The 15,317-nt window shown below is 36.8% G+C and overlaps 1 protein-coding gene across 7 annotated transcripts in view; it reads right to left on the bottom strand.

Moving 5' to 3' along the window:
* Positions 1–9,739: 9,739 nt before the first annotated feature.
* The window catches only part of CPQ (carboxypeptidase Q), a 501,324-nt gene continuing 495,746 nt past the window's right edge, over positions 9,740–15,317 (bottom strand). For 5 of the 7 annotated variants that reach the window (XM_082432729.1, XM_082432726.1, XM_082432732.1 and 2 more), the window contains one exon: positions 9,740–10,934. In XM_082432729.1, coding sequence (XP_082288855.1) covers positions 10,771–10,934 — 164 coding nt within the window. In that variant the 3' untranslated portion in view covers positions 9,740–10,770. The remainder of the gene's footprint in view (positions 10,935–15,317) is intronic. The other 2 variants (XM_082432734.1, XM_082432727.1) reach the window with 1 other exon arrangement.

The following is a 15,317-nucleotide window of genomic DNA, read 5'->3' as shown; positions in this document are numbered from 1 at the left end:
GCAAACAGTCAATTTAAACATGACCATCAAAATAATTTTTATTTTTGATATTATTGGGATCTATCTAGTCCAAAGATTCAAAGGAGGCTTCTTGGAGGAAGGGATCTTAGAGATGAGTCCAGTGGACAGGCAGGAGTTAACTAGACCGGAAAGGGGTGAGGAGAACATTATAGGGAGAAGGAAGTGCATGTGCAGAGGTCTTGGGGCAGGAGGGGATATATTGGAAGTACTAGAATAAAAGCCAGTGTGGCCAGAGTGAAGAGAGGAAGAGCAGTACATACACAGAGATGGGGAAGGAAGACAGGGCTAGAACATGCAGGGTTTCCATATTGTGAACTTTATCCCAAGTGCAAAGAGAAGTTACCAAAGGGTTCCAAGCAGGGGAGTGCATAATCAGATTTGTAATGTATAATATCATAATCAGATTTGTAATGTATAATATCATGCAGGGGAGTGCATAATCAGATTTGTAATGTATAATGTATAATGGCTGTGGTGTTATCAGGAGGGGGAGGGGGTTATCACATCAGAGTAACTTCCGTAGATGAGAAGTCTACTGTATTCGCACTTTCAAACTCAAGTCTGCCCCTATCAAACATTTACGAGGCTCTGGGCAAAGAGACTGTAGAGCAGCAGACCAGCCTGGGCTGACTATTCTTGGGCTTCTTGATTGTGAGAGAGAAACTTTTAGATATGCCTAAATATTTAAACAGTATAAATGAAAATTAACAAACGGTTAAACTAAATGTTTCCTAGCATCCTGTTTTGAAAAATATACATACATAATGACAGAAAGTCAGAAAAATATCAGAGATGGTTGAATTTAATTATTATTGTCCATGCTTGGGTGTTCTGTTATTGGATCAGACATACATAATTTGCAAATCATTATATATGTATTCCATAAACTTTATTTTTCTTGTCTTCAATTCAGCAAAATCATGAATTGTGTTCTTATAATCCAGGTTTTCACTTAATTTGTACTCCACTGAAAATAATGTTCTAAAGGACTAAAAAATAAAATGAATTTGTATTCAAAATCTAGAAAATTTGAATATATTTAATAAAGACATAAATTAAAGTGAATGTAAACAATTAAAAACATTTTGTATATGTTTTCAAAAAAGTTATTATTCTTCTACAATGTTCAAAGTTAACTACTGAAGCCAGGGCAACTAGCCAAGAAAAGATATAAAAGGCATTTAAATCGGAAAGGAAGAAGTAAAATTATCTCTGTTGACAGACGACATGATCTTATATATAAAAAAACTCTAAAGATTCCACAAACTGTTAGAACTAATAAATGAATTCAGTGAAATTGCAGGTTACAAAATCAACATATAAAAATCAGCTGCATTTCTATACACTAACAATGAACCATTCGAAAAGGGAATTAAGAAAACAATTCCATTTACAATAGCATCAAAAAGAATGAAATACTTAAGAATAAGCTTAACCAAAGAGGTAAAAGACTTGTACACAGAAAACAACAAATCGTTGCTGAAAGAAATTGAAGTCACAAATAGATAAAGACATTTGCTATGGACTGAATGTTTGTGTTCCTCCCAAATCCATCTTTTGAAGCCTTAATCTCCCATGGATGGTATTTGCAGGTGAGGCCTTTGGGGAGTAATTAGGGTTAGGTTAGGACATGAGGGTGAGGCTCTCATGATGAGATTGGTGCCCTTATAAAAAGAGGAAGAGACTTGAGATCTTTCCATGAGCACACACCAAGGAAAGACCATGTAAGCATGCATTGTGAAGGTGACTGTATACCAGCCAGGAAGAGGGCCTTCACCAAGAACTGAATCTGATGGCACCTTGATCCTGGACTTCCCAAAATCCAGAACTGTGAGAAATAAACGTCTGTTGTTTAAGTTACCCAGTCTATGGTATTTAGTTATATTAGCCCAAGCTAAGTCAGCAGCCCTTATTTGTGGATACTGTTGAGATGGCAGTACTACTCAAAATGATCAACAGATTCAGCACAATTCTTATCAGAATCTCAATAGTGGTTTTCTGCAGAAATAGAAAATACATCCTAAAATTCGTATTTAATGAATTTTAAATATGGAATCTCAAAGGACCCCAAATAGTCAAAACAATCTTTAAAAAGAACAAAGTTGGAAGTCTTATACTTACTTATTTTAAAACTTATTATAAAGTTACAGTAAATCAAAACAGTGTGGTACTATAATAAAGACAGACATATAGATCAATGGAATAGAATACAAAACTTAGAAATGAACCCTTCATTTTATATGGTCAAATTATTTTTGAGAAGTGTGCCAAGACCATTCAGTGGGGGAAAAGACAGTCCTTTTCAATAAATGTTGTTGAAAAAACTGGATATCCACACTGAAAAAAAAGAATGAAGTTGGATGCTTACCTTATATCATATATAAAAATTAACTCAAAATTGATCAAAGGCCTAAATGTAAGTGTTAAAACTATAAAACTCTCTGAAAAAAAAGTAGGGGAAAAGCTTCATGACATTGGATTTGGCAGTGGTTTCCTGGAAAAAACACCAAAGGAACAGGCAACAAAAGTGAAAATAGACAGGACTACCCCCAAATTTAAAAATTCTCTGCATCAAAGGATACAATCAACAGAGTGAAATGGTAACCCATGGAATGAGAGAAAATATTTGCAAATCACATCTCTGATAAGGGGCTAATATCCAGAATATATAAAGAACTCCTACAACTCAGTAACAAAAAACAACCTGATTAAAAAATGGGGAAAAAATGTCTACTTGAGTACACATTTTTCCAAAGAAGATACACAACTGACCAATAAATACATGAAAAAATGCTCAACATCACTAATCATTAGGGAAATGCAAGTCAAAACCACAAGGTATCACCTCACACCCATTAGGATGGCCACAGAAAACAAACAAAAAACAACACCCCCCCCCCAAAAAAAAAATACAGGGAGAAAAAGGAAAATAACAAGTGTTGGTAAGGATGTGGAGAAATCAGAACTCTTACTCACTCTTGGTGGGAGTGTAAAATGGTGTAGCCACTGTAGAAAACAGTATAGTGTTCCCTCAGAAAATGAAAAACAGAACTACCATATGATCCAGGAATTCCACTTCTGAATTTAAGCAGGATCTGGAAGAGATATTTGTACACCCATGTTCATAACAGCATTACTCACAATAGCATTATTCACATTATTCATAACAGTGTTATTCACATTATTCTCTCTTGGTTGATCCACCAAGAGTAGATCAACATCGATGGATGAATGGATAAACACAATGTGGTATAAAATACAACGAAACATCATTCAGCCTTAAAAAGGAAGGAAATTCTGACACATCCTACTACATGGATGAAACTTGAGAACAAGGGAAATGCCAGTCACAGGACAAATACTATATGATTTCACTTATACAGGGTACCTAGAGTAGTCAGATTTAGAGAGAGAGAAAGTAGAAAGGTGGTTGCCAGGGGCTGGAGGCAGAGAGTAATGGGGTGTTATTGGTTAATTGGTACAGAGTTTTAGTTTTACAAGATGAAAAGAGTTCTGAAGATAGATGGTGGTGATGGGTGCAAAAAAATGTGGATGTACTTAATGCCACTGAATTGTACATTTCAAAATGATTAAGATGATGGATTTCATGTTCTGTATATTTTACCACAATTAAAAATAATAAATGTTAAATAAAAGAGAAATATAAATTATAATGAATATCACATTTTTAAATAAAAATATTTAAAGTGAACATTTTCTTTTTTTTTTAACATCTTTATTGGAGTATAATTGCTTTACAGTGGTGTGTTAGTTTCTGCTTTATAACAAAGTGAATCAGCTATACATATACATACATCCCCATATCCCCTCCCTTTGGCGTTTCCCTCCCACCCTCCCTATCCCACCCTTCTAGGTGGTCACAAAGCACCGAGCTGATCTCCCTGTGCTATGCGGCTGCTTCCCACTAGCTATTTATTTTACATTTGGTAGTGTATATATGTCCATGCCACTCTCTAAAGTGAACATTTTCTACTTAGATTTAAAAATGTTTGTTGGGTATTATTAATTTTACAAATATAAAACTATTTGCAATTCTAGCATGAAATGTCCATCTAGTTGCCAATTTAAGTTACGGATATTAGATATTAAATAATATTGAAAATATTAAACAGTGCAATATGCCACCATGCTTATTCATGAGTATGTTCAGAACCACAAATTGGAACAGGACGAGAATCAAGAAAATGGACGCTCCACACTTCTGGGAAACAACACCTAATTATGCAGTAACTATTGCCTTCTTGCTCTCTGAGAGGAAAGATTTGACAAGTTAATGAATTTGTATTTTCTTCTCGAGTACTTTTATTCCTCAAATCTTCTTCATGTTCTGAGGCAGTGTCTATGTTCACAACATTCGGATACAGTTGTCTCTCGAAGGCAGGACCCAAGGGCAGCATTTCTTTGGAGCCAGCATGGCATTCGCCTGGAAGCGGATGTTTAGACTCATGAGCTTTGCTGTGCCTGCCCTGAGTGCCAGATAGCTGGTGACAGAAGCACCCACATAACCATCAATAAATTTGTTGTTGGCGTGTGTTTGTGCTATGTGGGGTCTTCTAAAAGCACAAAGCCCCTCTTTCTTGGGCCAAAGAATGGCACTGTTCAAGCCCCACTTTCTATTCCTTGAAATGAAAATGAACCAGTTAGACTGGACCTGTCCACACAGTGAAGGCTAGAGGGGTCACTATCCAGAGGATTTATGTTTGTCTGAGTGGGATATTCGGGTTTGAATTTTCTAGATTTCAGCCACATTTTATCAGCTCCGTGATCTTGGAAAAGTAACGTATGAGCTGTATATCCAGGTTTTCTCATCTCTAAAATGGGGATTAAAATAGGACTGACCTCACTGTGTTGGGTGAGGATTAAATGAGAAAATGCATATAAAGTTCCCAGCAGCATAACTGGCCCAGGCTGGGTATTAGATAATGGTGATGATGATTTGGATGGCAAGGCAGAGCTTGGGGAAAATTTACGTTCCATTACAATCTCTGGGATAGACTGGCTGGTACTTAGAATTAAGAGAACTAATTGGATTAGGGTGTGACTTTATCATCAAGATCTAAGGCACAACTAAATGTTCTTTAAATCTGGAAAATAAAACAAGGCTTTCTGAGGTAAAATCAAACTCATAGATAGTTGTACGGCTGCTTGAGCAGAACTGGAATGACCACCAATGATAATAAGAACATCAGATTCTCCAAAGGACATGAGCATGCTTAGGATAGGCTGCACATATATGAGCGTTTCTCTGTCAAGTTTCAGGGCCACAGAGAGGCTCTAACGTCCAGGGAAAAGGTCTTTGGCTGAAATTGTGTAATTGATTGGTTGGAAGACCTGATTTGGTGAGAGCTGAGTTTTGCGTACAAAACTCCGCTAACCATTGCTTTCCACCATTCCTTTGCTGAACTGTGGATCATCTAAGGGAGAGGAAAGAAAAAAAAACAAAAAACTTCAAAGGTAATTCCTTTCTGCTTCAAAAACAGTCGTGGGTTTTCTGGTTTAACAGAGAATTGAGAAGTAAGCACGCATCATTAATTTCTATGCAAAAACATTCTTCACTTCAAATGGCAATTAGCTGATAACATTTCTATCTCATGTCGTGATGAGATTTTTACGCTAATCATCACATAGCAGTAAATTAATCATTTGGGCACAGTTAGAGAGGATGTATATTTCATGAGACAGATATAGATGTCAAGATCTGTTTGATATTTACTCAAGGTAAGTGGGAAGCATCTCAAATTATTATGAGGGGAGCACACTGAGCGAATAGGACTGCGTGGCAATGAAATGTATGCAGTGCAGACACATGAAGATTTTCAAAACACTCTTGATGTCATTAGCGTTAATTATTGTGAGGAAGTTGGAACACTCTGGGAACTTCAACTCCAAATCATTCAGACACACCAGAACCCTCAAAACCACATCTTAACAATGTCAAGGGAAAAATCGGCAATTGACCTCCGTTCCCTCTAATCCCCTCCCTTTTCTTTTACAGAATTCACCTTTTTCACATTGTACAATATTTAAATGGGTTTCTCTTCTCGATTTGCACTTAAGTCTACTCAGCCTAATGAATCAGAAAAGCAGCTTGACCCTAAAGTCAAATTGGAAAGCTGCTGCCTGCACAGGAACTAGGCTGCCACTCAAATGAGACACGGTTTCTTAGCAGAGGAACAGTGCCTTTTTCAATTTATGGAAAATAAGAGAATTGTACTTGAAAGTGCCTATAGCTGTAGTGATTCAAGAGCACGTGCCAGGCTCCACGGCTGCCTGGGAGAGCTAAGCAATTATGATGTGCGAGCGGAGTTATCATGAGAAAAAACTCTACGGACCCCTCTCTTTCTTCATAATTCTTCTCCCCCCTCTATTTTCCTACCCCATGTAGTTCTCCGTAGCTCCTGTGCTATCAGTGCCACTTATCACCCCGCCAACCAACACACTTCCCTGCCTCACACATTCACACTGTCCCACAACCCAGTCCCTCCATTCTCCTCCAGTAAGGCAGCAGTAGAGGGCCCTGGGAGGACATGCTTTCATCTGGCCCTATGCAATTATTATTTTTTCAGGGAAATAATAATATTTTTTTATTATTATTGTCCCTAATATTTTTCAGGGACAACTTTATGGGGAAAGGCAAAGAGATGGAATAAAATCACTTCCTCAGAGACGGTTCTAAGATACAGGCGAGGAAGGTACAAGCCCACACACCATGCAGAAAGTGGAGGGGGAACAAAGGGCCCTGTTTCCTGGAGGGGCTGGGTGGGTACAGTGACACAGAAGGCAGTTGGTGGGGGGGAGGTGGGGGTCTCTTCAGCTGGTGGGAACTAGAGGCTAGAATATCACTTTGTGATGGTTTTTCTCTTTCAAAGTGGCTCTGAACTTTAAAATTCTGGAGTGAGTGGGGAGGATGGTGGTGGCAATGAGTGGAGAATACAAAACGGGACATATCTGAGCTCTGCCATCTGGGAGGGTGATCTAAAGATGCTGCCCAGGGTGACAAGCTAAAGGCACAGAAGCTGCAAGTCAAAGGGAGGTGGACCATGAGTGTAGCTGTGTTGCTACTGAGAAGTCCCTCTCTGCTGATCTTGAAGGGATGGAAGAAATCGGTCCAATAGGACATAAAGTGTTGCTCCATTTTAGGGAGCAACAAGAAGGCAACCAGCAGCCTATGAGTTTACATAAATAATTATATAGGTATCTATTTATATATATTTATACATCATTTAAAATTTATGTAATATATATGATATTACATATAAATAAATAAATAAATATATATATATATCTGTATAGGACATATTCTTTCTAGAAAATAATCCTTGAAACTAAAGATGATTACCAGCTAAGCCATAGATTATCTTTGGACTCTGATGATTCACAGATGCCATGAATTTTAGCTCAGTCTTTGGACAGTTCGTGAAATCCTTGAGAATCTACATCCCCGAACTGGAATCAAGTAGTGAGAAAAGAATGATTCAAAATGTACAAAATGTAAAAGGAATATGGGTGTATACATTGGACAAAAAATAGTGACTTGACACTTATTTCTGACCAAGTAAGAGTAACAGGGATCAGCTTTGTTTTTAGGTATGAAATAATTAAAAACTCAAATTGGGGCTTCCCTGGTGGCGCAGTGGTTGAGAATCTGCCTGCCAATGCAGGGGACGCGGTTTCGAGCCCTGGTCTGGGAAGATCCCACATGCCGCGGAGCAACTAGGCCCGTGAGCCACAATTACTGAGCCTGCGCGTCTGGAGCCTGTGCTCTGCAACGGGAGAGGCCGCGATAGTGAGAGGCCTGCGCACCGCGATGAAGAGTGGCCCCCGCTTGCCGCAACTAGAGAAAGCCCTCGCACAGAAACGAAGACCCAACACAGCCAGAAATAAAATAAATAAAGTAAAATGTGCAAGTCAACCTTTAAAAAAAAAAAAACTCAAATAAATATATGAAACAAGAGTTTTTAAGACACTGAATACCAGGAGATGAAGGACAGTGGTGTCCAAGAGACAGAAAATAATTGAAGTGAGTCCTACGATGGCACTAGCTTACCTTGAGAGAGTTTCCAGTCACAGTTGAGGAAAGGGAAACCCAAGCAGAGCCCGGGAATCACCATGAGTTGAAGGAGGATTCTGAATGTCCGGGGAGGCCAAGGCAGCGAGAGTTCACGGGACGCAGTCTCAGAGAGGGGAGAGCCTCACAGAATGAGATGCCAGACACCTGCAGAGGGTCCCCCACCCCTCCCCAGCTGAGCACTGATCGGTGCATGTGTTGGAGGGAACTCTCAGAGGCTGGGAAGAGCCAACTGAAAGGGATAGAAGAAACAGCGCTAGGAGCTCAAACAAGGACAGAAATAGTTTGTTCTGCCCATCAGAGAGGAAAACCTCATAATTTATGGGGAACCAACAGAGAATTCTGAGGGTTTAGCCCTAGTAGTTAGGCAAAATTAGCGATTTCCTCTAGTTTATTCTGTTTGGGATTCATTGGGTTTCTTGATTCTGTGGATTGGTATATTTCATTATTTCTGGAAATTTTTCATTTATTATTTATTCAGATAATTCTTTGTCTTATTTCTTCTTTTCTGGAACCCTGATTAAATTAGGGCATATAACTCTATCTTTCATATTTTTTAACCTCATTCATATTTTCCATATCTTTTTCTTTTTGTGCTAAATTCTCATTAATTTCTTCACTATTTTTTTTTAGTTCATGAATTCTCTTATCTGCAGTTAAGCTGGTCCTCTAATTTTCAAATTCCATTTACATTTCTAGAAGTTCTATTTTTTTTTTTTTTAACAATATGCTTGGTCACTTTTTATAGTCCTTTACTCTCTATTTTCAATCCCTTCTTTTACTTCCTCAAAACATAATAGGCATAGATCAGAAAATTCTTGATTTACAAATTGCAATATCAGAGGATATTGTGAATTAATTCTGCTATTTTCTTTTTTGGACTGCTCTTGCTCAGAATGCTCTGTTTCCTGTTTTTGTTTTTTATTTTTTTGACTGTGTAACTTAATCTGTGGGAATTTCTCTGGACCCTCCATTCAGCGATTACTTAATAACAGTAATTTTCCTTATGGTCCTCAGAGTTATTTTTAGTTCACCATTGTATTGAGGCATAATCCTTTGGGGTTCCAATTTCATTGGGGTTCTCTAGTGTCCCTAATATGGGATTTGTCTATAGTCCCCTGAACCACTAAAAGCTGTGAAAATAGAAATTTAAGTTCACCACATTCTGCATATTTTCTCAAAAAGAAAAGCTGGTTTAATGTGCTATATATAATCTTGGTTCATGCCTCCACTTAGTTTTTTGTCTAATATTCTTTACCTTTTAAGCAGTTAATTCGTATATTTAACAAAGTGTTTCTCAGATGTTATCCAACATCTTTAGTTTTCAGTGTAAGGGTCAGTCAGTGTATCAGTCGGCAACCTTGCCAGAAATGAAAGGCCTTTTTAATCATTACCATTAATAAAACCGATACTTTGTCTTCTCCTTCTAAGAATTCAGTTACATGTATATTAGGCCACATATATATTAGATCACAGTCTAATGATCCATTCTGGTGTTTGTTTTCCTTCACTTTTCTTTCTCAGTGTTTTAGTTTGGATAATTTTTATTGATCTGTTTTCAAGTTTGTTGATTCTTTCCTCAGTTTCATCCAGTCTGCTGATGAGCCCAGCAAGGAAATTCTCCATCTCTGATGTTGTATTTTTTATTTTAGTATTTGCATTTGATTCCATTTTATAGTTTTCAACTTTCTGTTGAAATACTCCTTCTGTTCATGTATATAGACCCATTTTCCCACTAGAATTTAACATATTAATCACAGTTATGTCAAAGTTCCTCTCTGATATTCCAACATCTGAGTTATCTCTTTTGTCTGGTTTTCTTAGTTGCTTTAACTCTTGACAATGAGTTTTTCTTGCATTTTTGGGTGTGTCTTATAATTTTTTAAATTGAATACTGAACATTGTGTGTGGAAGAACAGTAGAGATTATTCCCAGAGTAGAAGGGGATCAATGTTTTGCTCTGTGAATATTATTTAGCTTCTCTGAGCCTCAAACTTGTTATCAGCAAAATGTGAATAAGCCCCAACTTCATAGATATATTATGTGAAATATATAAAACATAAATGTAAAATAGTATTATCATTTGTTTGGTGATAGATCTTTAATAAGGCAACTGGATTTTACATACTTGATTTTTTCCCCAAATGGTGACTTTTTCTGTGAATTAAAAAATTTTAACCTCATTAAAAAATTCTAATAATATAAAAATGTACAAATTAGAAAGCCAAATGCCTCCATACATTCAATTAAGACTGTACTACAATTGTGTACTCCTCTACTCCTTCAATGGATAACTTAACAAAATATTGGTGTCACTGTATTTAATGTTTGTAAATACATGCATAAAAGCCAGAGGTCTTCCAAAGCTTTATCCAGTATTTACTTTCAAAGTAGAAACAGTATTTTTAATATGTGGTGTAAAGAAATTCCCCCACTGTGATCCCTACCATTGGCTGATTCTTTGTGGGGGTGGGGCTCATTCCTTACACTAGGAACAGAGAATTTGGAAAGTATCAAGAAAGATGATATCAGAAAGTATAAAAAAGTGTTGTGCTTTGTAAATGATCACATAAAATTGTTAGGTGAAGCTGGGCTTCTTGAAGCTGCAGACGCAGGATTCCTGGCCAGAAAGGACAAAAGTGCCTTCTCTCTTGTTCTTGCTAAGACCTGGGCAGCATTTCTTCCATGTCTGCAATGACATAAGAGACAACAGCCCAAACAGCAGCAGCAATGTTCATCTGCTTTGGATCCATGACAGTCATGGTGTCTCCATGGGAGTGATGGAAGGAGAAATATTTATATAGGTCATCAAGTAGACTGGCTCCTGGGGAAAAAAGAGGAAGAATTCTTAGTGAAGTATTTTGATAGGCATTGCTGAATAGCTGTTCAGAAACCACTGGCCCCTTCCCTGATCCTATTATACAGGCTGCGATGGCAAAATAATGACATTCCCAGCCTCTCTTGCAGCAAGAACTGGCCATGTGACACTGTTCTGACTACTAGGATATGAAGTGGCAGTCTGTGGGAGAGTTCTAGGAAAGCCTTTATTTGGCTGACAAGAGTCAGTAAAATGCCCTCATGCTGAATTAGATGAGAAGTTTGGAACTGCAGGGGGCAAAAAGCCCACACACTAAAAATGGCAGAGTGGAAAGACAGAAGGAGCCTGGATTTAGAAAATATTTCAAGCCCATTGAATAAGCTCTACACTGCCTTCTTCTGGACTTCCTGCTACCCAAAGGAAAATAAACTTTATTTGAAAAGCAAGTGATACAATACCCTCTTTATTTATAAAGAGACAGTATTTTTTCGTATTAGCAGAGTGCAAATTTTTTACCTCCCTGGATACAAAAGAAAGTCAGTACTCCTTTGCTCAAGCTTTTCTTCTCAAATCATTCATTTACTTCCAATAAAATTTCCCAGCAACCTCCAAGGGCACCAGCAGGAGTTTCCGCCCCACTTAAGAGCTTTCTTGTCACTCTAGTGAAGCTTTTCTCTAGTTTCAGCCGTGGATCAGAACCTCGAGGTATCTGCACACCTCCTAGTCATCCTTTAGAACCTACTCGGCCCATTCTGTGGGTTCCAACTGCAGTTCTTTAGCCTCTGGACTAATTTACTTATTTACTTACCATTTTATTATGAAATATAGTACCATACATACATAAGATTGTAGAGAACATAATGTATATTATAAACGGTGACAAGATAAGAGTTCACGTATGTCCATGATTCAATGCAAAAATATCACCAGTACCTTTGAAGCCCATCTTATGAACTCCCTCCCACCCACCCCACCCAACCCCATGGATCCTTTCCTCCCTCCAGAGGTGCCCACTATCCTGTTCTGCTTGCGTATTAACCACTCATTGCTTTTCTTTATAGTTTTACCAAATAAATATAATCAACGCTCTCTAGGCTCTAAATGTAGGAGTGGAATTGCTGGGCTATAGAGCCACATGTGTGTTTAATTTCATCATGCAGTTCCAACATGTTTTCCCTTTCAGTTTATCCTCCCATTGTCAGTATATGAGTCTTTCTCTTGCTTCACATCCTCTCTAGCACTTTACCTCATAAGGTTTTAATGTTTTAAATTATTAATGAGACTGAGCATGTTTTCACATATGCATTTTTTGCCATTTATGTTTTCTCTTTTGGAAAATGCCTGTTCATGCCCCTTGCCCATTTTTGAATTGATTTGCTTGTCTTTTCTTATTGATTTGTAGGCGTTCTTGATGTATTTTAGATACTAATCTTTTGTTGGTAGTTGGTTTATATATATCACTTCCCAGTTTGTGGCTCTTTTCACTCTGTTTATCATGCATTAAATGAATAGATGTTCTTACTTTTAATATAGTTGAATTTATGAATCCTTTCCTTTATGATTTTTATTTTTTATATCTTGTTTAAGAAATCCTCCCTACCCTTATATCACAAAAATATTCTCTGGGGTCTTATTCTAAAACTTTTAAAGTTTTGCTTTTCATTTTTAAGTTCTTCATTCATTTAGAATTGGAATTGATTTTGGTGTAGGGTAGGCTTCTATTTTTATTTTTAGTTGTTCCAGCAAAATTTGACTAATACATCCTCTTTCCCCACTGGTCTGCAGTGTCAATTTTGGCATATATCAAATTTCCTTATATATGTTGCTTTGTTTGGGGGCTTTCTAATTCTGGTCCAGTGGTCTGTTTGCCTGTTCCCAAAACAATATCACAGTATCTTAACTACCATTGCATTCTAATTCTTGTTATCTGGCAGGGCAAGTTCCCTCACTTTCTCTTTCCCCTCCTTCAGGAATATCTTACTATTCTTGACTGTTTGCTCTTTCAGATAAAGTTTAGGATCATTTTAAAACTGTACAAAAAATATTTTTGGCTTTTGATGGGAATTGTGTTAATCTACGTATCCATTTGGGGAGAACTAGAATGTTTATATTAGGATACTGTGTTTTTATCCATGAAAATGGTGTGTTGATATGTTTCTATTTATTAAGTCTTCTATAATGTCTTTGAAGTTTTGTAATACAGTTTGGCATGCCTTTTGTTAGTTTTCTTTCCTCCATGGCTTATACTTTTTGTTGCAACTGTAAATTATACATTTTAAAAAATTTGCATTTTCTGTTTGTGGCTTTCCATTTTTAGTATCAAGGATATATATCTGATTCATAAAATGGGCAAGTGATCCTTCTTTTTCTATACTCTGGAATAGTTTGTGTAACATTAGAATGATTCATTTCCTGGTCATTTTGTAGAACTCCTTACAAAACCATCTAGGTCTGATACTTTCTTTATGGTAAGAATTTTAACTAATGATTCAATTCCTATCCTGGTTATTGGGTTATTCAGGTTTTATGTTTCTTCTTGAATTAACTTTGGAAATTACACTTTTCTAGGAATGTGTGAGTTTTTCCAAATATTCAAAATAATCAGCATAAAGTTGTCAGTAATACCCTGTTTTTATCTTTGTTTAGGTCTGCAGCACCTGTAGGGAGTACTCTTTTTCATTCCTGATACCGGTTATTAGAGTCTTCTCTCTTTTTTGTTCATCAATCTTGCCAGCAGTTTGTCAGCTGTGTTACTCTTTCAAAAAAAAGAGAGACAATCTTGTTTTTTGGGGACATTCTCTAATGTATAGCAGTCTTCTTTCATTGATTTTTACTCATATTTATTATTTCCCTCCTTATTCTTAGGTTGATTCACTTCTGTTTTTTTAGCTTCTTGAGTTGAATGCTCAGTTTATTACTTTGCACACTTTCCTTGTCACCGACATAAGTAGGAAGGCTACAATCATTCCCCTATGACTGCTTTAGCTCTCTATATCCCACCAGTCCTGATGAGTATTTTCATGATCACTTAGTTCTAAATATTTAGTAGTTCCTACTTTGATTTTCTTCTTTGACGCATGAGTTAGAATGTGTTTTTTAATTTTCAAAGGTATGGGGTTTACTTAGTTATTTTTTCATTTTTGACTTCCAATTTAACTGTTAGAGAATGTGGGCTATATGATATAAATTCTTTGAGTTTTGCTGAGATTTTCTCCATTGCCTATTGGATGATCCATTTTATAAATGTTACATGTGTTGAAAAGAATGTGCTTTCAGTGTATTGTGTCTGTGCATTAAAACAAGCTTGTTAATTGTATTCTTCAAATCTGTTAACTCCTTACTGATTTATTGTCTATTTGTTTTATCAATTTTGAGAGAGATGTGTGAAAATGACCTGTGATTTGGGACGTGTTTATTTTTCTTGTAGTTCCAGCAATTTCTTTTTTATATATTTCAAAGTTATGCTTTTACGAGCACATAAACTTAGAATTACATCTTCCTGGTAAATTGAACATCTTTATTTATTTTAACATCTTCATTGGAGTATAACTGCTTTACAATGTTTTGTTAGTTTCTGCTGTATAACAGAGAGAATCAGCTATATGTATACATATATCCCCATATCCCCACCCTCTTGCATCTCCCTCCCACCCTCCCTATCCCACCCCTCTAGGTGGTCGCAAGGCACAGAGCTGATCTCCCTGAGCTATGTAGCTGCTTCCCACTAACTATCTATTTTACATTTGGTAGTGAATATATGTCAATGCTACTCTCTCACTTCGTCCCAGCTAGAATATCTTTATTAATATGTAGTCATCCTCGCCATTTGTAGTAATGCTTTTTGTCTTGAAGTCTAGTTTTACCTAATACTTAATATAGCTATATCTCCTTTTTTTAACCTCATTCTTTGTATGTCTTTTCCCATCAATTTACTTGCAATCTGCCTCTGTCCTTATATTTATAGGGTTTCTCTTACGGATAGTTTAAAGTTGAATTCTTAAAATCTAGTCTAACAATCTTTGATTTTTAACTGGAGATTATAATTCATTTATGTAGCTTGTGATTATTGTTAAATTGGACTCATTTATATCATCTTAGTTTTTGCTTTCTATTTGTTCATTTGTTTTCTAAGTTTGTTTTTTTTCCTTTTCTTTCTTGCTCTCCTTTGTGTTGATTTTTTTTTTTTTCTCCTCCTATCATTCCTTCCCCCACCCCAACTCTACTCATTTGGAAGTTACACACTTTATTTCAGTTCTCTCAGTGGAGACCTCAGATGATTGATATGGCTTACATATTTATTTAAAGTTAATCAATACCTTATATAAGGACACTAGGGCCCCAAGTTTTGTCTCCTGTCCCAGACGCACTCACGCCTTGTTAAAACCCATG

The sequence above is a fragment of the Balaenoptera physalus genome (genome assembly GCF_965194825.1).
Source record: "Balaenoptera physalus genome assembly, chromosome: 17".
NCBI classification, from domain to species: Eukaryota; Metazoa; Chordata; class Mammalia; order Artiodactyla; family Balaenopteridae; genus Balaenoptera; species Balaenoptera physalus.
Note: the sequence above shows the minus strand (reverse complement) of the source record. Positions and strands in the feature narration are given on the sequence as shown.